Below are 26,743 nucleotides of genomic sequence, written 5' to 3' on the forward strand. Positions count from 1 at the left end.
TGTGTCCTAGGTCTGAAGTGGGTCCCTTGTAGACAGCATATATATGGGTTTTGTTTTTGTATCCATTCAGCGAGCCTGTCTTTGGTTGGAGCATTTAATTCATTCACGTTTAAGGTAATTATCGATATGTATGTTCCTGTGACCATTTTCTTAATTGTTCTGGGTTTGTTTTTGTAGGTCCTTTTCTTCTCTTGTGTTTCCCACTTAGAGAAGTTCCTTTAGCATTTGTTGTAGAGCTGGTTTGGTGGTGCTGAATTCTTAGCTTTTGCTTGCCTGTAAAGCTTTTGATTTCTCCATGGAGTCTGAATGAGATCCTTGCTGGGTAGAGTAACCTTGGTTTTAGGTTCTTCCCTTTCATCACTTTAAGTATATCATGCCACCCCCTTCTGGCTTGTAGACTTCCTGCTGAGAAATCAGCTGTTAACCTTATGGAAGTTCCCTTGTATGTTATTTGTTGTTGTTCCCTTGCTGCTTTCAATAATTTTTCTTGGTCTTTAATTTTTGCCAATTTGATTACTATGTGTCTCGGCATGTTTCTCCTTGGGTTTATCCTATATGGGACTCTCTGCACTTCCTGGACTTGGGTGGCTGTTTCCTTTCCCATGTTAGGGAAGTTTCGACTATGATCTCTTCAAGTATTTTTTCAGGTCCTTTCTCTCTCTCTTCTTCTGGGACCCCTACAATGCTAATGTTGTTATGTTTAATGTTGTCCCAGAGGTCTCTTAGGCTGTCTTCATTTCTTTTCATTCTTTTTTCTTTATTGTGTTCTGCAGCAGTGAATTCCACCATTCTGTCTTCCAGGTCACTTGTCTGCTTTTCTGCCTCAGTTATTCTGCTATTGATTCCTTCTAGTGTATTTTTCATTTCAATTATTGTATTGTTCATCTCTGTTTGTTTGTTCTTTAATTCTTCTAGGTCTTCGTTAAACATTTCTTGCATCTTCTCGACCTTTGCCTCCATTCTTTTTCCGAGGTCCTGGATCATCTTCACTATCATCATTCTGAATTCTTTTTCTGAAAGGTTGCCTATCTCCACTTCATTTAGTTGTTTTTCTGGTGTTTTATCTTGTTCCTTCATCTGGTACATAGCCCCTCTGCCTTTTCATCTTGTCTGTCTTTCTGTGGATGTGGTTTTTGTTCCACAGGCTGCAGAATTGTAGTTCTTCTTGCTTCTGCTGTCTGCCCTCTGGTGGTTGAGGCTATCTAAGAGGCTTGTGCAGCTGTGTTTTTTTTTTCCTTGATCAAACTTAACTACACTCTATTTTTTAAATTGTTTTTTAAAGAGACAGCTTTTGTTTTTATTGAGCAGCACTGTGGGTTTTTTTAAATTTATTTATTTATTCATTTTTGGCTGCATTGGGTCTTTGTTGCTGCATGCGGGCTTTCTCTAGCTGCGGCGAGCAGGGGCTGCTCTTTGTTGTGGTGCATCAGCTTCTCATTGCAGTGGCTTCTCTTGTTGTGGAGCACGGGGTCTAGGTGCACGGGCTTCAGTAGTTGTGGCTCGCAAGCTCTAGAGCACAGGCTCAGTAGTTGTGGCTTGTGGGCTTAGTTCCGTGGCATGTGGGATCTTCCCGGATCAGGACTCGAACCCCTGTCCCCTGTGTTGACAGGTGGATTCTTTACCACTGTGCCACCAGAGAAGCCCTGTAATTTCTTTTTTGATATTTTATGCTTTGAGCTTTTGCTTCTTTCTAGCTTATTTAGTTATAGTTAGTTTTTATTCCCACCATCTTCCTTTTTTTTTTTTTTTTTTTCCAGTTTCGGGCCTCTCACTGTTGTGGCCTCTCCCGTTGTGGAGCACAGGCTCTGGACGCGCAGGCTCAGTGGCCATAGCTCACGGGCCTAGCCACTCCACGGCATGTGGGATCCTCCTGGACCGGGGCACGAACCCGTGTCCCCTGCATTGGCAGGCGGACTCTCAACCACTGTGCCACCAGGGAAGCCCCCCACATCTTTCTTATATTCTGATTATTGCTATTTGGCTGCATCAGCAGGGGTTTTTTTCTATTTCTAAATCAATATTCACATTTTTTCTATTTGATTGACTCCTTTATGTGTATGAAATAGCCCTTCTTAATTCCATTTAATGCTCTTCACCTTGAATTTTATTTTGTTCGCTATTAGTATTACTGCACTGGCCTTCTTTCTGTCATCATTTGCTTGGTGTAACATATTCCCTGTCTGTATATTTCCAAATTTTACCAACTTTCTGGCCTCTGAAAATTCCTTAAAAAAATTGTCATTTGTTAATAACAATTCTCATTTTCCAGCACAATTATAAGGTTATTGCAAGTTGGGGGCTTGTCTGTGTTTTTTGTATTCAGATTTTTATTTAGATCATTGGATTTGGGGCTGTCTACCACTGTGACCTAATCTAATTCTTGTTTCTTTTTGTTATAATAATGGTCATATCATTCATAGGCTAAAATGTTTACATTTATTCAGTGAATGAAAACTAAAAGAAGGTGCTATGTCTTATTCGAGAATGAAAACTCTAATTTTGCTATTTCATGTTTCTTTATTCCATTATTATCATTTTTCTAATATAGATCAGAGAGAGAAGCTTGAAAATAGAGAAAACTGGGAATCAGATACTCATAAATTAGGTCACATACAGTGAAGACAAGAAAAGATGTCTGCTAAATAATTTCTCTACCGTGAAGCATCTTATTGTATTTTATTATTTTTTTTCGGTATGGGGGCCTCTCACTGTTGTGGCTTCTCCCATTGCGGAGCACAGGCTCCGGACACACAGGCTCAGCGGCCATGGCTCACGGGCCTAGCCGCTCCGCGGCATGTGGGATCCTCCCGGACCGGGGCACGAACACGTGTCCCCTGCATCAGCAGGTGGACTCTCTACCACTGCGCCACCAGCGAAGCCCCTGAAGCATCTTATAACACTGTCTTTGCCCTACCTGCTGACAACTCTGGTTTAGGGTCTAGATGTGGAACATAATTCAGATGATGTAATTATTACACATGATTCAAATCTCAAAAGTTCCAAAAGGATATGTGAGGCAACCAGTGCTGCCACTTTCTTATGTATCATTTCAGACAGGTTGTTTACTGGCAAACTCGTACATTTGCGGGTGGGAGGTGCTCAGAAGGGTGCAAACTGTGAGGTAAATTATGGCATGGTTTAACAATCTCTAGAAAATAGCCAGTGAGAAATATTTATTAAAATCCCATGCAGAGTACTCTTACAACCCATTAATAAGGAGACAGCCGCACTTACAAATGAGCAAAAGATTTGAATACACGTTTCACCGGAAAACTATATAGGAATGGCTAGTAAACACATGAAAATATGCTCAACATCATTAGTCACTAGGGAAATGCAAGTTAAAACCACAATGAGATACCACTTCACTCTCATTAGGGTGGCTGTAATCATAAAGAAAACAGTAAGCTTTGGCAGAGTTACGATAAATAGAAGCCGTCATACATTGCTGCTGAGAATCTAAAATGGTTTGGCCACTTGAAAAGTGTGGCAGTCACCTGAAGTATTAAACGTACAATTATCGTATGACACAGCAATTCCACTTCTAGGTATCTATCTAAGAGAAATGGAAACATGTCCACACAGAGACTTTCACTTGACTGTTCATGGCAGTATTACTCACAATAGCCCAAAAGTAGAAAAATGCAAATGTGTATCAACTGGTGAATTAATAAACAAAATATGGTATACCCTTACAATGGAATACTGTTTGGCAATAAAAAGGAACAAATTGATGACACATACTCTAACAGAGATGAACCTCAAAAACATTTTACTAAATAAAAGTAGCTAGACACATAAGTCCACATATTCCGCTTATAATTAATGTACAGAAAAGACAAATTCATAAAGACAAAGTAGATTTATATTTACCTGAGGCTGTGGGTGGGAATTGGGATTAACTATAAAGGGTTCTTTTAGAACACAAGGGATCTTTTTAGAGTGATGAAAATGTTCTAAAACTGGAGTATTGTGATGCTTGGTAAGTTTATTAAAAATCATTGAGCCGTACACTTAAAGTGGGCCAATTTTGAGATATGTAAATACCTCAACAAAATTGTTTTGTTTGTTTTTTTAATTTTTTTAGTCCTAGGATAGAAAACTGGGGAAGGTGTCCAGCAACTATGGGAATAAGGAAACTAGATAGGATTATTCTTTCAAAGGAATCAGAAACAATCTCTTTGTTCTCAGTGTTAGCAGTAGTTTTAGATAGTGATCAAAGAGCACAGACAGGCCTGTAGCCTAGGATCAGTGAAAGAATAAAGGGAAGTAAATAAGTAAAGAAAATTAAAGATAGTAAGTGTTAAATATTACTTTGTGCTCTAGAGTCAGATTGCTTGGGTTGTGATCCCAGCTCTGGCTCTGCCATTTACTAGGTATGTGACCTAAAGCCAGGTACTTATCATCTGTGCCTCCTCAGTTTCTTCATCTGTAAAATGGGGATAATAATAGTACGTGCTTCACAGAGTTGATGTAAGGATTAAATAAATCAATAGATGCCAAGTGATCAGTGCATAACAAACATTAGATTTTTTTTTTAACTTCATTATTTTCATCATTATCACCATCATCAGTTGGGCCTGGCAGTCCTGCAGGCCTACTGTGTTTCTCTGGATCCGCCCTTCTCTCTCTACTGGAAATGACTATTTCTGATGTCTGCTAATCTTCATCCTTCTAATAATTTCATCTCCTCCTTCACAGAGAAAACAGTAGCTATCGTCAGAGCTCTCTCTCCTTCCTACCAGGAAGCAGTCTGCCTTCCTTCCTGTGCTTTGGATTTTCAGTTCCTGCCTTCTCAGGAACTTTGTACTCTTACCTCGTTTCTCTCACATATATATCTTCTTTCTCTTCTGTAGCATCTTTTCATTGGAATTTAAACATGCTCAAGTCTTATCTTTAAAAATAGAAAATGAACCTTCCTCAATTCCACCTCTCCCTGCAACTGTTCTTCATCTGTCCCCTTCCCGTCCTCATTGTCTTTTCCTAATCTTCACTCCAAAGGTGTTTCTAGACTCCAAGTCTGTATTTCCTCCCCACCATTCACACACACCAGTCTAGTCTCTATTCTCATAGTTTCACTGAAATGGATCATTGATAACTTCCATATTGCCAATTAAATTGACATTTTCAGTCTTCATCTTGATACTTTCCACATTACTGAACACTGTTGCTTGAAATATTATACTCTTGGCATCTTTTTTGGTTCATACGCATTCCTTAAGACAAATTTCTCTTTTCTCTTTATTTTCTCTCCCTCCCTGAGACCATCTTATTTATACTTAGGGCTTCACTCACCAGCTCTATGCTTTCGGCTCTCACATTCATTTTTCTAGCCCTGAGCTCCAGACTCCTAAATCTGTGTACCTGCTCTGCATCTCTACTTAGCTGTCTTAAAGGCACTTTAAATCCAACATATCCAAAGCATAATTAATGATCTTCTCCTCCTAAGTCCTCCGTATGAGCCCCACATCCTCCAAAATACCCTCATTCTCCTTGAGTATTACCTATCTCTGTGAATGGTACCATCATTATTCAGTCGTGTGAGCTAAGGAACACAGGAGTAATTCTTGACACCAGACCTCTTCCTCCACTCTCCATATCCAATCTATCATGTAGTGTTTCAGATTTACCTCTGTCTCCACTGCCTTTATCTCCATCACTGCTTCCCTAGGTGTAAAGTACCATTATCTAATACCTACTTTAATACATAGTCTCCAAACTTGTCTCTTCTCTTTCCTACCTACTTAGACCATTTTAAATTTGACTTTAAAAAATCAATATACATGCACCTTTTCCCGTTAGTATTACTGGTATTAGTTATGTGAGGGCAAGAGTGCCATCTGAGAATCACATTAAATTCAGTAAAATCAGTAAGTTTTTGTTTTTGTTTTTGTTTTTATCATCTTTCTGTTCTACTCTTCACACTATAGTTCTTTGATGTTCTAGAGCAAGCCATGTTTCCTCCCAGCCCAGGTTCTTTGCATATGGTCTTCTGTTTACCTAAAACCTTCACCTTCTATCCCCATCCCATTTCCTAGAACTCCTGTTTGTATTTAGATGTCAGTTCAGACAATGCTTCCTAAGGGAGCTCTTCCCCCCAAGGCCCCACAACGTATGGCATCCCTCTGATGTATATCCTTACAGCGCCCTGTACCCTTCCTCAGAGTACTTGTCAAAGTTTTAACTCTATTGTCATTTCTCTCATTATTTGATAGCATCCCTGACTAGACTGAAGCTTGAAGAGTGTGTTGAGCAGTGTGTGGTTTTGCCAACGCTGTATTCCCCAGCACCTAGTGAAAGTAACCAACATGGCAGATACTCAGTACTCTTATATTGACGTCTTCAATTATGTTAGTGTCAAATCTTAGTGGATTTAGTGGGTTTTGTTTTGTTTTGTTTTGCGGTACGCGGACCTCTCACTGTTGTGGCCTCTCCCGTTGCGGAGCACAGGCTCCGGACACGCAGGCTCAGCGGCCATGGCTCATGGGCCTAGCTGCTCCACGGCATGTGGGATCTTCCCGGACCGGAGCACGAACCCGTGTCCCCTGCATCGGCAGGCGGACGGACTCTCAACCACTGTGCCACCAGGGAAGCCCGATTTAGTGGTTTTTGATTCATTTTGTCTCTAGATTGATTTTGTATTCTCTACTTTTGTTGATTTTGTTGAATTTCGTAGTGTAATTTTCCCATGGTGATATTTTTTCTTCTGTTTCTGAATTATTGAGACTACCTCTCTTTTGCCTATATATAACTTACACTAGTTTATTGATGGAAATATTGGTAAATTATTAAGTCACATCTTAAATGGTCTAGGAAAGCTTTATGTTTAAAGAAATTCTAGTGGAAGCCATTTTGCAATACAGTTTTCCACTATTATGTCAAATTTTTTAAAGTGTAATTTTTATTTTTGCGTTATCATTTTCCTAGGGCAGGCACATTTGTGATTGTTTCTATAAAAGATAATGGAAAAGTTATTTTATTTCTTTGATTCTACGGTGATATTTTTTTCAAAGTGACTGCTTTGTACTGGATATAATCTCTCTTGAAATGACTGCTTTTACTGGATATAATCTGTCACTTTCATTTTACATAGCAGATGGTGGCTACGTTAGAAAAAAGGTTTTTGGTTTTTTTCAGATCAGAATCTTAAGAATTTATCTGTTGGTTTCATATGACTTTTATTAGCAGAAGATGTATTTATATACTCTGTGTATAAACATAGTTATACAGAAGGTGTTTTTAAGCTTAGGTTAATAGTTTAACTTATATTTGCAGCTCTAGTAAACGCCAGAGCCATGTGACCTTGCGGAAAAGACAGTTATTTGTTCTAGTTGGGTTATATCCCTGATAGTGATGTGAGCACAGCTGGTGGAGGATGGTGTTTCTGTGAGTCTCAGAAAATCCTTTGTCTTGTGTGGCTCTAATGCTCGAGGGACACACTTCACTTTCCTTTTACCGAAATAGTCGACAGTCAACCCTGCTGGAGCTGATGAAGTATAAAGTGCAGTTCCATGCTTTTGTAAACCTGTATAATTGAGGCATTCAAAGCTTTAAAGCAAGAACGAAGGAAAGCTCTGGGCTAAGAAAGCATACACCATTTTTGTATGTAATGATGTTAACTCCGTATTAACAGAGGTCATCTCAGAGCAAGCATGAAGCCGGCTCACATGAAGCTGAGCGACAGAATGAAAGTCAAGGAGTGGCAGAAATCAACATGGCAACTTCGGGTAGTGGTCAGGTAAATAAATTATTTTCTTAATTTTTTTTCCAATTAACTATTTAAATATTTAAAAAGGAATACAGAGTGAGATGATTCTCAGAAAGATCTATAAATCTTATCTACTTTCTTAGTCTTGAATGGATATCTCCAGAAGAATTCGGTACCAAAATTCTATGTCGTTTTTCTTTATTATATCTAACAATAATGCTTTCAAAATTTCTAAGTATATTTTATAGCTCTAAATTGTGTGTCTCTGTTTTAGCCTGAAGTGATTTGCGTGAGAAGAATTTTTTTGAAAAATAAATACTAAGCTGCATTTTGGTCATATGTGATTTGACCTAGTTATTATTGCTTGTATTTGAATAGGTTTGCTCTTTCTCTGTGGCATTCTTTGCAAAGACATTTTTATGTTTTTAAAAAATGGCCATAAGAACTTATAGTTCTTGTTTTATGTTGCACTTCAAGGTTACATAAATCTAGAAATTTAAATCCTATCACTGAAAAAGATGATTCTAATGCTCATACAGAGTAGAAACATAGCCTAATGATGTTTACTATTGTCATCTTTAGCAAAATTATGGACGTCAATTTTTTTTTCTTTTAATGTAGAACTATTATCTTGTTACGTTGCCATCAGTCTTCTATTAGAGTTTTATTGGAATGCATCCTACTATGACAGTATTTTTCTTTGGAGTGTTCTGTATTCTCCACATTTTTTCAATGAATATTTTATGTTGTAAATGAATCATTTTTTTAAATACAATTTCACTAAGTTAATTTTAAGGAAATTTTCTTACTGTTGATATAAAATATTCCCTTAGTGTCTGTAGGTTACTTTTAATGATACTAGTTATTTTAAAAGAGCCTGCTTCTATTAGTTCATTGAAATTTAAAGCTTAAAATGTCTCATACTTGAGTACTGAAATTTATTTTACTGAGTTAAAACAAAAAGATACTTCATTTTAATATTACTGGTGAGCACTGTAGTGGAGAAAACTCTATAGATGGTAAAGTAGGGAAATTATATTTAAATAGTACATTTGGGTTATTTCTTTGTGTATTGTTTAGGGAATTCTTTGGGAACAATATGTGTTCCTACACATATGTAGAAAGAAGAAAAGTTCTGTCTTTTTGATAGAAAAAAAAATTGTTTGCTTAGGATTAGACCCACTATTAGTGCTTTGGGTCGTATTCCAATTATTATATACTTTAATGTCTCACCTATCCAATAAGCTGGATATTCATTAAAAAAAGAGATCGAATCCCTATCACACCTCTTACATCAAAATTAATTCTAAGTAGATTAGATTTGATGTCAAAAATGAAAACTATTAAAAATACTAAAAGATAAGAAGAAAATGAGGGTAGAATTTTTATAATCATGAAGTGGGTAGGAAACCATAAGAGAAAGGAACAGTAGGTTTTATATAAAAATGTAAAACTTCAATATGCCATAAAATCATAGCAAAGTTACAAGATCAAATTAATGATGCTACAGCTACTCCCAGATCCTAATGTAAGATGAGTGGTATATATCTGTGGGACTGTGATTCAGTTATGCCAAGATTCCTTTAACCTGTCTTAGTAGGATCTACCCATATGACAGCCGCTTGAGGTTTGTTCATTTGCTTTGTTTTATTATTTGCTCCAGAAACAAAAACCATTGACACTAATTAAAACTGAAGATAATCTTTTTGACTCTCAGGGTCACAGTAGCATGATCTATCAAAGCTCCTTTCCTGGTGCCCTTATCTCTACCACTTTGTGGAAATTCATTCTACCTCACCTGGTTTCCTGCCCACATCCACTCTGCCGGAATGATCTTTACATGAGTAAATCACCCTCTTTGTAATATCCTTTGTTGGCATCCCTTGGTTCTTAGAATAAGATAACCCTTTATTATGACCTGTATAATCTGGCTCCTTCCCAGCGTGTTAGCTTTATGTCAGACTTTGCTCTCAGCACTTCTGCGCTGAGCTTTCAGGACCTCACCTTTCCTGGGCTTTCTCCTCTGCAGCCTGTGCACCGTCTGCTCCTGTTCCATGTAGTGCTCTTCTCATCCCACTTCACTCAGTTAACATCGGTTTATATGTGTCTGAGCTTAAGCATGACTTTCTCAAGAGGTTTGAACTGTTCACATCCCATTATTAAAGACTGTCCTAGCTTGTTCTTCTCCTTTGCAGACCACATTTGCAGTTTTATGTTTATTTCTGTGATTATTTCTCTTTTCCCCAGTAGACTGTAAGCTCCAGAAGGGCAAAGATCCTTCCCAGTTTTATCCATTTTTATATCCCCACAATCCCTGATAAATAGTAGATAACAACAATAAATACATATAGGTTGGAAGGAATGACTAACGTCTCTTCTAGAAATAAGGTTTCTTGACCTGTGATTAATCGCCACTAGAAGCTAAATGAAAAGAGAAAGCTAAAAGTAAATTATACAGATCAGATCCCTGTTTGCTTAGTATATAACTGTGTGTGTAATTCATTTATGAATTGATCCTCAGCTTTTCTGTTTAATGTTTAGAACCAGATCTCCAGTGATATAACCAGTAAGTAGTAATGAACTTCAACAAAGAGTGGGAAAGAGAGAAAATGGTAGGAGGACCTTTTTTGCTGCTAGTAATGTGTTTTTAAACATTTTATTATGGAAAATTTCAAATATATACAGAGGCAGACAGAATAATATAGTAATCTACATGTACCCTATCTACTTGCCCTCCCATTTTATTTTTGGAAAAGATCCCAGACATCATTTCTTGCATAAATACTTCACTGTGTATTTCCAAAAGATAAGAACACATTTTGGGGGGACTTCCCTGGTGGTGCAGTGGTTAAGATTCTGTGTTCCCAGTGCGAGGGGCTTGGGTTCAATCCCTGGTCAGGGAACTAGATCCCACATGCATGCCACAACTAAGGAGCCTGTGTGCTGCAACGAAGACCTGGCACAACCAAATACATTTTTTTTAAAAAGGAATACTTTTTTTTTAATTGAAGTATGGTTGATTTACAATATTGTTAGTTCCAGGTGTACAGCAAAGTGATTCAGTTATACATATATTTTTTTCCAATTCTTTTCCCTTATAGGTTATTACAAGAAATTGAATATAGTTCCCTGTGCTATACAGTAAATTCTTGTTGTTTATCTAATTTATATATGTGGAGGTGTGTATCTGTTAATCCCATACTCCTGTTTCATCCCTCCCTCCCTTTCCCCTTTGGTAACCATAAGTTTGTTTTCTGTGTCTAAGATTACTTTTTTTAAAATTGAAGTATAGCTGATTTACATTAGTTAGTTTCAACTGTACAGCAAAGTGATTCAGTAATTTTTTTTTCAGATTATTTGTATCTGTTAATCCCATACCATTAATCTGTCCTTTTCTCCTTCCCCTGTGATAACCATAAGTTTGTTTTCTACGTCTATGAGTCTGTTTCTGTTTTGTATATAGATTCATTTGTATTATTTTTTAGATTCCCCCATATAAGTGATATCATATAATATTTATCTTTCTCTGTCTGACTTGCCTAACTTAGTATGATATTCTCTAGGTCCATCCATGTTGCTGCAGGTGGCAGTATTTCATTCTTTTTTGTGGCTGAATAAAATTCCATTGTATCTTCTTAAACTGATCATCTGTTGATGGGCACTTGGGTCGTTTCCATGTCTTGGCTATTGTAAATAGTGCTGCTGTGAACATTGGGGTGTATGTATCTTTTTGAATTAGAGTTTTCCTCTTTTCTGGATTTATGCCCAGGAGTGAGATTGCTGGATCATATGGTAGCTCTATTTTTAGCTTTTTAAGGAACCTCCATACTGTTTTTCACAGTGGCCGTACCAATTAACATTCCCACTAACAGTGTAGGAGGGCTCCCTTTTCTCCACATTCTTTCCAGACTTTTTAATGATGGCCATTCTGACCGGTGTGAGATGATACCTCATTGTGGTTTTGATTTGCATTTTCTCTAATAATTAGCAATGTTGATCATCTTTTCATGTGCTTGTTGGTCATCTGTATGTCTTCTTTGGAGGAATGTCTGTTTAGGTCTTCTGTCCATCTTTTGATTGGGTTGTCTGTTTTTTTGATATTAAGTTGTATGAGTTGTTTGTACATTTTGGATATTAACCCTTTGTCAGTCGCATCATTTGTGCATATATTTTCTCCCAGTCCGTAGATTGTCTTTGTTTTGTTGATGGGTTTTTTGTTTTTTGGTTTTTCTTTGCTGTGTGAAAGCTTTTACGTTTGATTAGGTCCCATTTGATTATTTTTGCTTTTATTTCTTTTGCCTTGGGAGACTGATCTAAGAAAATATTGCTATAATTTATGTCTGAGAATGTTTGCCTATGTCTTCTTCTAGGAGTTTTATGGTGTTATGTCTTGTATTTAGGTCTTTAAACCAATTTGAGTTTATGGTGTGATGGAGTGTTCTAACTTCTTTGGTTTACATGTAGCTGTCCAGCTTTCTGAACACCACTTGATGAAGAGACTGTCTTTTCTCCATTGTGTATTCTTGCCTCCTTTGTCGAAGATTAATTGACCGTAGGTGTGTGGGTTTATTTCTGGGCTCTTTATTTTGTTCTGTTGGTCTATATGTCTGTTTTTGTGCAAACACCATACTGTTTTGATTACTGTAGCTTTGTAGTATTGTCTGAAGTCCCAAAGCAATCTACAAGATTTAATGCAATTCCTATCAAAATGCCCATGACATTTTTCACAGAACTAGAACAAATAATACTAAAATTTATATGGAACCACAAAAGACCCAGAATTGCTAAAGCAATCCTGGGGAAAAAGGACAAAGAACAGTTTTTTAAAATACATAACTATAGTGCCATTATTACACTGCCAAAGAAATTAACAGTAATTCCTTAGTAGCATCAGATATCTAGTCAGTATTCAAATTTGCGATTGTTTCATGAATGTCATAATTTTTCAGTTTATTTGATTTGGGCCAGATAAGGTTCGTGCACAGAGATTGGTTAATATGTCTTTGAAACCTCTTTTAATCTATAGGTTTCCTCTTTGTCTCTCAGTTTTTTGCTATGTTTGTTGACTAACCAAAGTTATTTGTTTTCTAGTGTTTTCCATAGTCTGGATTTTGCTGATAACATCTCCATGGTGAAGTTTGACATGATCCTCTATCTTCTGTATTTCCTATAAATTGGTATTTAGATCTAGAGATGTGATCAGATTTGGTTTCAAGGCCCCCCCCCACTTTTTTTTGGACAAGACTTTTTCATAGATGGCATTGTGGTCTTCCATCAGGAAGCACAAAATGTCTGGTTGTCTCTATTTTGTGGTATTAACAGCCATTGATACTTAATGCCTAGCTCCATTAATTCATTAGGGGTTACAGAATTAGCTGTAGTATTTCTGTATAGAGAAACATCTCCTTATCTACTGTTTGACTACTTCCAGATACAGTTTGTATGAAAAAAGGCAAGGCAAGGGGAGTGGTTGCTTCTTCCCCCTCTTATGTCAGATTTCATGGTGAGTTGGAGACTGTTGCTACCTTTATGGTGAACCCTTTTGAGTCACTTTGTAAAGTGAGCAAGCAGAGGATAGAAGAGGGGTTCCAACCCAGCAAGTGTAATTGAAATTGACTGTATCCCAGTTGGGCTAATTTAACTGCCAGGCATAGTCCTTCTAGGGTCCCTCAGCAAACATTTGAGTGCCTGTAATGGCAATGGATATCTAAGGGTGAATAAAGGGGAATCAGAAGATAGATGCTTGCTTCTAATATGTAGTGAAAAGGAATTGTATTTACTTGGAGGGGTCCCCTGCAGACAATTCATCTTATCCCCACCTCTCTGCTCCTTAGCCCATTTTTCACTCTGCTGTTAACTTTCTCCCCCAGCCCTTTTACCTGAAAGATAATATAAAACTCATCACTGTTCAGGATCTGTTTACTATGGATCTGCATTATGCCAAGGCTGTTCTGAACCCTCGGGTGTGGTGGTGGGCTAGGTAGATGCTACCTTGTCCTCAAGAAACTTATCATCTAGAAGTAAGACAAATGAGCATTTTCCACAAAGTGTGTTAAGTACTATGAAAGGGCAAGTACGTAGCGCTACAGCACTTAACCTAGTGTTAGGGTGATTTTCATCCTAGAGGAAGTTACAAATTAATTTATTCTGACACCGTAATAATGATTGGGTAAATTAGGTACAGTAGTCTAGGTGAAAGACGATGGTGGCCTGGGAGTTAGGGAAGAATTGATAGATGTGAGAGAGTCATTTGGTCAGCAAATATCTGAGTATCTGAGAGGATTTAGAAACTATAATCCATAAGGGTTAGTGTCAGATGCGAGGGCTGAGGAGGAAGGAGAAGTCAGGAATGACTTCCAGGTTTTTGTCGTAGGCAGCTACAAGGATGGTGATGCATTTCAGTGCTAACACTAGATGAGGAACAAGTTTGTGAAGGAAAATAATCTAGTTTCAAAAATGTTAAGTTTCAAGATGTTCATCCTGAGACAATGAAGCAGAAATGTCAAGTAGGCTATTAGATAGTGGGTTTGGAATCAAAGGGAAGGGTGAAAAATGTGATAATTCAAGGTATGGGAGATTTTTATATCCCCTGTGATTATAGAACGAGAAGATGAAGACCTGGGCTAAAAAAATCCCAAAGCAAGGGAATAACATTGTTGTTCCAAAAGAGGAAATAGTTAACAATATCCACCATTGACTGTAAGGACTTGAAAATTTTCCTTTAGGTTTCACCAAGAAAAGAACTTCAGGGCTTCCCTGGTGGCGTAGTGGTTGAGAGTCCACCTGCTGATGCAGGGGACACGGGTTCGTGCCCCAGTCCAGGAAGATCCCACATGCCGCAGAGCGGCTGGGCCTGTGAGCCATGGCTGCTGAGCCTGCGCGTCTGGAGCCTGTGCTCCACAACGGGAGAGGCCACAGCAGTGAGAGGCCCGCGTACCGCGGGAAAAAAAAAAAAAAAAAAAAAAAACTTCAGTGCTGATCTTGGCAAGAGCCGTTTCATTGGCTTTCTTCTCTACCATGTGATATTGGAGTGAGTTGAGGTTTAAATTGGAAGGTTAAAAAGTAGAAGAGAGCAATTTTAGCTAACTCAAAAAGTCTGAGTGTGAACTGCCCAAGAGAGAAAAGGCCATTAACTGACACAGTAGAGATTTGAGAGATTATGTTTCTTTTTATAAAATAGGAGAGATAAGCATATTTGAATGGTAATGGGAAGGAGCCAGTAGAGAAAAAGATTGAAGGTCCAAAAGAGCAAAGAGAAATGGGGAGGGAAAGGATCCAGAGCACACATGAAGGGACGGGCCTTAGGTAGCAGAAGGGGTGCCTCTGAAGCAATAGCAGGAGAAGATGGAGATGGGTGTGGAGGCAGGTAATTTTGTCAGTTTGGTGGCAGCAAGTTTGAGGAAGTTTTGTCTGATGGCTTCTGTTTCTCTGTAAATTAGAAGGTAAAATTATTTGTGGTAAAGGAGACATATCCAAAATAGCCACTGTGAGCAAAGAAGGGAGAGCTGACTTGGGAAACACAAGGATTACAGATGGAGGACTAAGGGCCCAGGTGTATTGGTGACCATAAATGTTATATGGGCAGTACCCTGGAGAATTGTGCGATATTCTCACATGCTCAAATTTCTCAAATACTGCTCAGCAGTCCATATTAGGGTGTAGAGAAAACAGGCAGTTGGATTCATCTACAATTGCAATGTTTCTAGGCAGGTGGGATGGAATAGCCATGGGGCAAAGATATTGAAAACTGACAAGAGAATTACGGAAGTGATGGACCACGAAAAATTTCAAGGTGGAGTATGTAGAGACATCCATGCGCTGGACATTCCAATCCTTTTAAAGACACTTTCTTGGGGAAGATTAAAGGAGATTGCCAGAAGAATAGGTTTTCAGAGTTACCACAAGATAACTAAATGCATTATTCAGAGATGGTACATTTTAGGGTGATGGAAATGGTCTAGGATACAGCCATAGATGTCAGTGACTAAAATGGAGTAGAGGAGAAAAACATCACTGAAGATACCAGAGAACTGAGAGACCACGGTTTTGAATGGGGCGTAAGTTACCCAGAATGGTGGCAGTAATTGAAGTAGAAGGAGGCCAGTGACCCTTGTGCCAAAGTTGTTTAATGATTGAAGACAGTGATTGGGTGGTTAGTAGGTGATAGCACTGGGGAAAGGGAAAAGTGATTATAACACAAGGAGATTTGGGGCTATTACCGGAAGGTGGAGAAATAATAGTTTCGAAGTGATGTTGAAGAGTGAGGAAAACATAGGCTTATGCTACCTCCTGACGCCAAAGTACATGGGATATTGGAGAGAGGGCTGCAGGGGGAGGTGGTGTCCAATAAGAGCTAGGTTTCAGTTAATGAAATGAAAGGAGCATTATGTGAAAAGTTGAGGAGGTGTGGGTATTTATGGAGCATGGAACCTAAATTTCACAAGGAAGTTTGGATAGGAAAGAAAATAGTAGGAAATAGTGTCTCACACACGTTTTAAGGCTGAGAGTGGGAAATGATATGTTTTTGGACTTATTATGTTTTTGAACACTGAGCAAGGCTGATTTAGTGGATGTAAAATATGGCTGATTTAATAGGTCTTGAGTTTGAGAGAGAGTTAATGACGCTCATTTCTTCAGAATTTAGTCATGAGTTGGGTGGGAAATACTTCTTAGGAAGGTACCATTTCTTGCAGGTTACCATTTCTCTGGTTCCTCTGAAAGGTATTGGTGCAGGCATAGCCATAATAAAAGGGCACAGGAAAGATTCTCAGGGCTCGAGTTCTAGGCCTATAGGTCGTGTGGGTATGGGAATGTTCTCTTGGAATCTCCTTATAGGAAATGTATCTGGATTTCTAGCTAGAGAGTTTGGGAGAACAGAGCGGTGAGTGTCCCAAAATCAAGGAGCTGTATAGAAAGGTACGGAGACTAAAGCTTAAAGATGATTTGGTATCTACACTGAAATGAACGTCCGGAACATGATTTAGTGTGGACATGGGTTTTCCCTTGTTTCGTAGTTTAACCTCTTATTTCTCTTTTGTTTCAAACAATGTGTTAATTATCTATTGCTGCTTGACAATTTTAGCAAAATCAGCAAACATTTATTGTTGTTTCTGTAGGTCAGGAATCCTGGTGCAGCTTAGCCTCTGGTTCAGGGTCTCTCACAGGCTGCAGTCACGGTGTTAGCTGGGGCCGCAGTCATTTCAAGACTTGACTCGGGGAAGATGTGCTTCTAAGCTCACTCATATGGCTGTTGGCAGGCCTCATGTCCTCAGGCTGTTGGCCACTGATATCATGTCCTTGCCACCAGGGTCTCTACAAAGGGCGTTTCACAACGCAGCATCTGGCCTCCCTCAGAGAGCACAAGAGAGGGTGCCCAGGATGGAAGCCACAGTCTTCGTAACCTTATCTTGGAAGTGACTTCTCATCACGTCTGCAGCAGTCTGTTCACTAGAAGCCATTCACTAAATCTAGCCCACAGTCAAAGGCAGGGCGATTACATAAGGGTGTGAATACCAGGAAACAAGGATCGTTAGGGATTGTGTTAGATCCTCACTACCAGAAACAGTAAAAATATTTAGGTATCCTCAAAGACAGTATGTTTGGAACTTCCCTGGTGGTGCAGTGGTTAAGAATCCACCTGCCAATGCAGGGGACACAGGTTTGAGGCCTGGTCCACGAAGATCCCACATGCCGTGGAGCAACTAAGCCCGCACACCACAACTACTGAGCCTGCACTCTAGAGCCCGCGAGCCACAACAAAGACAAGCCACTGCAATGAGAAGCCTGTGCACCACAATGAAGAATAGCCCCTGCTTGCCACCACTAGAGAAAGCCTGCGCACAGCAACAAAGACCCAACATGGCCAAAAATAAATAAATTGATTAATTAATTTTTTTTTAAAAAAAGTATGTTTGCTTCAGGATAAGGAGTCATTCCCCTTCTACTGTAGAACAAGAGAGGCCCCTTGCCTAAGTGTTCTTAAAAAGCCCCCTGACTATTCTCTTTACCTTGAGTCTTGGTCCCTCAACTCCATCTTCTTTATTGCAATCAGAATAAGCTCTTTATCTCCAAATCAATCAGTGAATCAGATTCTGTCTGTCTCTCTCTCTTTCTCTCCCTCTCTCCCTCCCTCCCTCTCTCTCTCTCTCTCTCTCTCTCTCTCTCTCTCTCACACACACACACACACACACACACACACGTTCTTTCTGACCTTTGCTTATGCTTCTGCCTCGTCTGGGCTGCCCTGTGGCTAACTCTCCTCCTTTTTATTATCTAAACTCTTCCTCATAGTTTAAAATCAGATAGCACTTTACTCTGTACTCCCAAGACTGAGTATATGCCATTCCTGTGTGTGCATGTGGCCTCTGTCAGAGCACTTACTACTGTATATTTACATGTTGAGCAACCTGTCTAGAGTCTGTGTGCGGTGAGGATGGGACTGTCTTATTCACTTATATCCCTAGTGACTAGCACTGTACCGAGAAAGTAGCAAGAGCTCAGTAAATGTTTGTTTTTGGTTGCATGTGAGTTGAAATACCATTATAGAAGCACCCAGTAGCTAGTGGCAGTGGGAAGAGTTGCCAGATGTCTACCTCTGCTGCCTGTTCTCCCTACCCTGAGGGGTACTAACCTGCTGCTCCAAATTGAGAAGTATCCCTAGAGGACTAACCAGCATAAAGCATCCAGACCCACAGGAGTAGAGACTAGAAAGGGTAGCCACTCTGAGACTCTGTTCTACTATTCTTAATCTAACCCTAGATTTCCCTACGTGGGTGTGAATAAGTGGGTCTTCATGCTTTTATATGGGGAGACATAAAAAAGACCTCTCAAGTTGCAACTTCTTAAAATCATCTTTACTGAGGAAAGACTAACATACTCATTTTAAATATACAGTTAAATGAATTTCACAGTTACAGTTTTTTTTCTACAGTTACATTTACAAATGTAATTTTCTCTTAAAACTTTTTTTTTTTAATAGCCATTCTGACAGGTGTGAAGTGATACCTGGTTTTGATTTGTATTTCTGTAATAACTGGTGATGTTGGGCATCTTTTCATGTGCCTGTATGTCTTCTTTGGAGAAATGTCTATTCAGGTCTTCAGGTCATTTTTTGATTGGGTTGTTTGTTTTTTTGATACTGAGTCATATGAGCTGTTTATATACTTCGGATATTAATCCCTTGTCGGTCACATCATTTGCAAATGTTTTCTCCCATTCTGTAGGTTGTCTTTTGTTTTGTCTTTGGTTTCCATTGCCATGCAAAAGCTTTTAAGTTTAGTTGGGTTCCATTTGTTTGTTTTTGCTTTTATTTCCTTTGCCTTAGGAGACAGATCCAAAAAAATATTACTACAATTTATGTCAGAGAGTATTCTGCCTATATTCTTTTCTAGCATGCTTTCCATATTTATCCCTTTACACAGACTCTTCCATCATTTTTCCAAAATCCAAGGCCTACCTTTAAGTATAACTTATCTTATTCAGTCTTTAATAGTTCTTAAGCAAGTAGTTATTTCTTTCTGTTTTCCCTCAGTATTTTATGCATTCTTCTTACTAAGTGCTCATGATATCTCAGTGCCTTTCTCCAATAGAGGTTTCAAGCAGTCTTTTTTCTACTCTGAGCTCCTGGAGAACTTGGTCTGTACAAAATTTACAGTTAGTTTTGTGGTAATTTAGAGCATTTCGTCACTCATTGGAGCTTTCTACCAATCAATTTATATTTAACTGAATGTAGTTTCATGCCTTTTGATTTGTGAAAGAATATTACTCTTAGAATTTCTGCAGTGTTCGGTTACTTCCACATTGTACTTTAACTGTCTTTTGCAACAGTCTTTTTTTCCTTCAGTGTTTCTCTAAACTCTACTTGTTTATAGGTAAAAATATTCATTTTGAGCAGTTATAATGTTCACACTTTTAATGGTATGTTTAGCTGTTTACGCTAAAGACAGTTCACTTGGAGTACCTTAACGTGAAGTTAGCTGTATTTATCTATAATCTAAATTATACTGTCTATAATTTGCTTTATTTCTAGGGTTCAACTGCACGAATAGATCACGAAACAGCCAGTGTTTTGAGTTCTAGCAGCACACATTCTGCTCCTCGAAGGCTGACAAGTCATCTGGGAACCAAGGTAATAGATTATAAGCACTGAGCACTCCCTGTGACTTATGCCTCTGTGCCTTGCCTGCAGTGGCACACACCTCCGCTTCCCAGCCCCCTGAAAAATGACCGTCAGAGTCCTAGCCAGCCTTCAGAAATCTTCTTGGGCTTTCCTTCTTTACAAAACATTTTCTGATTTCCAGGGTCCTCTCACCTCCCCATGCAGTCTGTCTACCTCCTTTGAATCACTACAGTTGGAGCACAGGGACTGTTTTTTATCCTTTGCAGCATCGAGCACAGAATCTGCACATAATGAGTGTTTAATAAATACTTAGTGGATGGAAAAATTATTGAAATTGAATGTTATCCTATTCACTGCTGATAAGTGAGTTTTCTTAGGGTCTCGTAGATGTTAGTAAATATTTTGGGGGACTTGAGAATAGTATGTTTGAAAAGAAAATAATTATTTTATTATTGTTAAAGCCGGAGGCTTTACTATTATATGAACAAAGATGAAATTCTAATATTACTAAGCAGTATATTTTCAGTTAAATCTAAATAATTCCACTAGTTGTTTTCACAGCATACTCTACATAGTCTTTCTTTACTTTAATAATATAGTGGCTCTTAGGAAAAGCATTACTGAAATAACTAATGTCGATTTAAGAAATGAATTTTAGAGTATCAATGGTATTGTTAATATGAAACTTAATCCTTTTAATAACTCACAATAGTTACTACTTGGGACCGCTAGGATGCCAGTAACTGCTGGGAGTTGAATGTTTATTATCTCATCTTTTCGAAAATCCTTTGAGGTATTCTTGCCCCTCTTTTTAAAATGAGAATACTGAAGCCAAAAAAAGATTCAGACAGTTGTCATGTAAATAAATTGGAATTCAACCCCAGATCTGTCCAACATCAACAAGTAGTTTTCACTATAAAGAAAATGTTTGATATTCAGCAGTACTATTGCATGAAAACTGGCAGCTAGAATACCATTTCCTTTTGAAGTGATTTATGCATGATAATATTAAGACCTTACTACATTTTTGAATGCCAGTTACTGTGCCATACATGTGTTATTTTATTTAATCTTCACAAAGAAAACCCTATTGGGTAAATTTCTCCATTTTGCAGCTGAGACAACTGGGCCTCAGAGAATTCAAATAACTTGGTCGTGTCACACAACTCACTTGTAAATGGTGGAGTCAGAATTTGAAAGACTATTTATCCACAGTTCTGTACTGCCTTCCTAATAAAACTTTCATATCTAAGAGTAGTGTGTGTCTACACATTTAGAGTAGAGTTTCTCAGCCTCAGCATTATTGGCTGGATAATTCCTCATTGCATTGTGGGATGTTTAGCAGCATCCCTGGTCTTTTCCTACTAGATGCCCGAAGCTTTTCCTCCTGCAGTTGTGACCGCCAAAAATGTCTCCAAGACGTTGCCAAAAGTGTCTCAGCGTGGCTAAAATTGCCCCTGGTTAAGAACCACTAATTTACAGATATGATACATTTATGTAATAGCCTCTACTTTTATGTAATAGCTCTCACTTTAAAATGAGGTTGATCACAGTGCAGGATAACTGGGTACTGTTTCCTGTTTCTAATCTGCTTCTAAGTAAATTCTTAGAATTTATGGTCAGGGAGTAATTGATGCTTACCCGCTGCTTTTAAAAAGAAATTGAATAAGAATCCTGGCTTTGTATCCCTGTATGATCAGAGCATTCTTCTTTTTATAACAAAATATGTTTACATGTATAAGGGAGAAATCATAACTTTAACAATATTATACAGTAAGTCCCCTACATATGAACCTTCAAGTTGTGAACTTTCAAAGATGCGAATGTATTGTAAACCTATTACAGTATAGTACTGAATACCAATTGTGTTTGTTGGGTCCCTGGGCTAGCTTTGTTGGACTTATGAACAAATTGGACTTGTGAACGTGCTCTCAGAATGGAACTTGTTCATATGTAGGGGACTTACTGTACTTATAATCTGGTGAGGGTTAGCAATTGCTGAGAGCTGGTACTTAGTAAATAATAATTGCTGAAAAATATTTTCTCTTTATTGATTATGGTTATAGATTAAAAATTAAAATTTTAAATTGTGTAAAGAATTTAGATAAACCACATTTCTGACTCTGTGTGTGTGTTGGTGGGGGTGGGTATGTGTGGTGCAGGGGGAGATGTGAGAGAGAGAGAGAAATCAGTTGATTGTCATTCATCATAATCAGTGGATTATCACCAGCTGATCCAGACAAACAGCAATTTGGGTTTATGCAAGAACCTACTTTCTCTTTTTCAACACTATGTACTACCACTACTAATATTTACTCATAAACAAGTTGGTGATGATTATATTATATGGATTTTGAAATAACGCTCATTACTTCATCCTGGAAAGGGGTTTTTGTTTTTGTTTTTTGGTTTTTTTTTGGGTTTTTTTGTTTTGTTTTTAATGAGTTACAATAAATATCCCATTCATCACTTCATTGGTGTTGACTTTTGGATATTAAAGTCATAATTTTGTTTCTAAACTCATTTGGCCCACAGGTGGAAATGGTGTATTCATTGTTGTCAATGCTTGGTACTCATGATAAGGATGATATGTCGCGAACTTTGCTAGCTATGTCTAGCTCCCAAGACAGCTGTATATCCATGCGACAGTCTGGATGTCTTCCTCTCCTCATCCAGCTTTTACATGGCAATGACAAAGACTCTGTGTTGTTGGGAAATTCCCGGGGCAGTAAAGAGGCTCGGGCCAGGGCCAGTGCAGCACTCCACAACATCATTCACTCACAGCCTGATGACAAGAGAGGCAGGCGTGAAATCCGAGTCCTTCATCTTTTGGAACAGATACGAGCTTACTGTGAAACCTGTTGGGAGTGGCAGGAAGCCCATGAACAAGGCATGGACCAGGACAAAAATCCAAGTATGTTCCGTATGGTGCATGTTACAAAGCAGATGTAAAAGTTTTTGAAATGAAAACTTTAAATTAGGATGGTGTCTTTATGAATAGGCCTGGGAAATTCATATTAGCCATCTACACTGCTAACATAGTTTAAAGCTTAATTTCTCTAGAAAAAGTTAGCAAAGGAAAACGTTATGTGTACTACAGTGCAACCACAAAAGAACAGAAAATCAAGACAGAGTCATAGCATAGCAGATCTAGAAAGAACTTGAGCGATTATGTCCTCCATCTCTTGAGATTAAGCTCAAGAAAGTGACTTTACATAAGTTCCTTCAGTTGTTAGTGACCAACCCATAATCTCTTACATTTGCATATCACTCTACTCAGTGGATACAGAGCTGTGTTATGTATGTTATTTGATCCTTACAACAACCTTGTGAAGTAGGAAGGGAAGATATCATCTCCATTTTACAGATGAAGAAACTGAGGCTCAGAGAGGCTAAAAGACTTGCCTGTGGCCTCACAGCTAGTGGGTGGTGGAGCCAGGATCAGAGGTCAGATCTCCTGACTCTCAGCCCAGTGCTCTTCCTACTGCACCATCCTGCTTCAGGCCATGGGGCCCCAGTTGCTGGGGTGATCAGCCTCCCAGCTCTTTGCTCAGGGAGAAACCCTTGGCCACCAGCCCCTCTCCCTCAGGAGCAGGGAACATGGGAGTTGGGACCTTTGGGGACATAACTTACTTCATTCCTGTAGCAAGAACCAAAAGCAGTAAGTATATAAGGTAAGACCTTCCTTTCACCTGATAAGAACACACACATGCGCACACACACATGACAAAGGACTATTGTATCAGTATCTTGATTTCGGGAGTAGGAGAAAGAGTGATGATGAGAACATGATCTATAAAGATTTAGCAGATTTTTTTTAGGTAGGTATAAAAGTGAATTTATTTAAAATTTAATAGTTTTCAAGAATAGAGTACAGCAGAAATGTCCTTTATATCTATTTGTTCTAGGGATGAGGAGAACTATAAGATGCTTTACTGGAAGAACATTGTCTTTCTGGATTGTTTTCTTTGTCCACAATTATATAATGACTCGCATTTTGTGCTCTTAATACCTACTCTCAGAAAAGTTAAATAGAATAAATATTATTACTTCTGAAAAATAGACTTGCTTTTTAAATTTTTATTTCAAGTAACAGTTTTGAAACTTTGTGCATAGTATTAAATGTGCAGGTACATTTTCTTGGACACCTTGTCTATAAATTTTTGTTTACTATCTGGTATCTGTATAGTAAGCTTTCTATACTAGGTTTATACTAGGTTTCTCTACTACATTTGTATACAGCCACATGCCTTTAAGTTTAAATAGAGATTGTAAATAAAAAGTTTTATACCAAAATGTTTTTATTGTTTCATATAGCCAATATAATTTTTAAGTTATTATTTGAATTATAGCATAAACCTGCATGGGACCAGCAGACTTGGTCAAAGGCTGATGAGAGGTAGACATTTTTGTGGAACCAAGAAAAACCCTTACGTTTTCCTTTCCATGTTTGTAGTATATATTCATCTCTTTAGCAAATACTTGTTGATTCACTAAACTGCTATGCATTAGGGATGTATTAGTGAGCCCTGAGTATTTTTTAAGTATAATAAACATCACTACTTTTGAGAAAACAAAGCATTATGGTTTATGTCAATTTTATCTTTCAGTGCCAGCTCCTGTTGAACATCAAATCTGTCCTGCTGTGTGTGTTCTAATGAAACTTTCGTTTGATGAGGAGCATAGACACGCGATGAATGAACTTGGTAAGACAAAATGTTCCTCAATGCCATAGAAGAATACTAAAGATTTTTCATCATTGTTGAATTAGGATATAAGGCCAGTAACTTTTATTACCATCTGCTTCCTCCTTGTAGCAAATGACTATACTCTGGTTTCCAGGGGAGACAATGTCCTAAGTGGCAGAAACTGCTACCCTTGTAACCTAACTTGGATTTTTAAAATCTTAGCCAAAGGTTGGAAAAAATACTAAACGGTCCATTCTTGCCCCTATCGTCAAGGTAGACCCTGGGTGACAGTTGATGGGGAGGGTAATTTGAATTGTTTTGAGACGTGGGGCTACGTAATTATTCTTGAACTCAGTCACTTCTGAAAGACATCAGAAGGAATTATTATTAAGATTCTCATTTATCTACATGGTTATCTGTACTTTACTGGATTTTCATGATAAGCAGCGTGGTATCTCTGAAACTGATTAATACGGAAAAGCATTATGCTCTGATTTATGTTAGAAACATTCCATTAATTGTGGAAGGGTTACTCTTAGGTATGTGTTCTCACATACTCTAAACCTTATATAACCTGCATTTGTGCCCCCCATTTTTCATGTAATGGTTTTTCTTTGATTTCTAGGTTCATTTTGCACATGTGGTATTTATAAGTTGCATCATGCTGAGCCATCTCATGTGAACTGGATCGCTCTAGTCGTGCCACAAGCAAGAACCATACACTGAGTTTCCATCTTAGTGTAGCTGTGCCCTTGCTTTTTGTGCCGGTTATGCTACATTTCATTCAAGCCCCCACTGTGTATTCCTGCCACCCCTCATCATTATCATTCATCACTTATCTTCAAAGTGACAAAGTCATGACACTCTTAAACACAGAGAACCTGAACGGCCAAAAATGAGTGTTGTCTCCTTCAGAGTCATCACTTTGGGAGGCTGTGTACTTTGTGATTTCCGCCTGCCCTCCAGCCATGCTTTTCTTCCCACAGGCCCTAGCAGTCGGCCCACTTGATTCTCTTTCCTTCCCCCATGCCCCCAGCCTCCTGTGAAACTGAGTACGAGCTTATGAGTTCTCCCCTCCTCAGTACTGCCTCAGCATTGGTGAAATTTTAAGTTTGGGTGTTTTTTTTTAACGCTAGTAATAATGGGGAAAATAATGAATCAACGGGAAAACGAATCCAATTTTAAGCTCCCGCAAACGTTTTTATAAATGTTCCAATGAACTATAGACTAGGACTGACACATTAATCATCTGAATTTCCAAGTAAAATCTAGACTCAGTATTTGTTCCTCTTCCTTCTTCAGGTAGGAAGGCTACCCGGGGCATTTCATCACAGGAGCTAGGGCAGGGGCTTTCAGGTGAGGAGCAGGATGGGGCCTCTGGGGGTGTGACTGCTGGGGGTGTAGCCACAGGGGATTACCTTCTTCTCACTCCTAGCCTCTGAATTCGCATTGGAGCACAAGAAGGACCAAGGTGTGTGGACCGTGGGGAGATGGATTAAGACAGCACAAGGGATCTGACAGTGAGGAATAAGGAGGAAAGAAGTCCCAAGTGGATGAAGGGAAATTTCTAAGCCCAATCAGCTAGGACCGTCATTTGTACATAGAAGAAAATTCTTACAACTATTAGGGTCATTTAAGTTTGCACCTATTAGTATTGCAAGTTTTAGACCATAGTATCAGTAATGTATACATTTATGAATTCCCAGCTCTGTCCCAGAAACTGTGCTAGGCACTAGGTATAAAAATGATTAAGATGTGGTCCTGACTTTCAAGGAATTCATAGTTAATTTGCATTAGTGTTTCCCAAACTAGATCATAATGATCACCAGAGGCAGTTGTCAAACCATGTATTTCTCTGGCCCATGCGTGGTAAGCAAGCTTAGTAAAGTAGAATCTCCGGAGGAGGGAACCTAGGAATCAAATCTAATAAGTGGCCCAGGTGATTCTTATGATCGGGAAATTTTGTGAAACACCAATATATAGAATATTGATGCTGAGCCCCTAATATTTATTTTAGAGCGAGGCGTTTCATGCTAATGGTGACTATCTAAACCAAGTAAAAGAAAAGTAATATACTTTTTAAAAATTAAGTATCATCTTTCTATTATCTCTTTTTGATAAGTTTAAATTAAGGATTTTGTTAAATGTCACCTGAAGCCATTGATCCTCTACTATCTGTAAGGTTATGAGATACCATAGGAGATAGCATTTGGTTCATCTGGACCACTA

The 26,743-nt window shown here is 38.5% G+C and overlaps 1 protein-coding gene across 6 annotated transcripts in view; it reads left to right on the forward strand.

Annotated features, from left to right (window-relative positions):
* Positions 1–26,743, forward strand: part of APC (APC regulator of Wnt signaling pathway) — a 143,578-nt gene that overhangs the window by 98,186 nt on the left and 18,649 nt on the right. For 2 of the 6 annotated variants that reach the window (XM_027100070.1, XM_027100074.1), the window contains exons 8-12: positions 7,634–7,738; positions 19,737–19,835; positions 22,362–22,740; positions 24,437–24,532; positions 25,817–25,870. In XM_027100070.1, the coding sequence (XP_026955871.1) occupies positions 7,634–7,738; positions 19,737–19,835; positions 22,362–22,740; positions 24,437–24,532; positions 25,817–25,870 (733 nt within the window). The remainder of the gene's footprint in view (positions 1–7,633; positions 7,739–19,736; positions 19,836–22,361; positions 22,741–24,436; positions 24,533–25,816; positions 25,871–26,743) is intronic. The other 4 variants (XM_027100088.1, XM_027100084.1, XM_027100079.1 and 1 more) reach the window with 4 other exon arrangements.

Source organism: Aethalodelphis obliquidens, unplaced genomic scaffold (assembly GCF_003676395.1).
Source record: "Aethalodelphis obliquidens isolate GAN/ISIS:26980383/991018 unplaced genomic scaffold, ASM367639v1 scaffold4, whole genome shotgun sequence".
Classification (NCBI taxonomy): domain Eukaryota; kingdom Metazoa; phylum Chordata; class Mammalia; order Artiodactyla; family Delphinidae; genus Aethalodelphis; species Aethalodelphis obliquidens.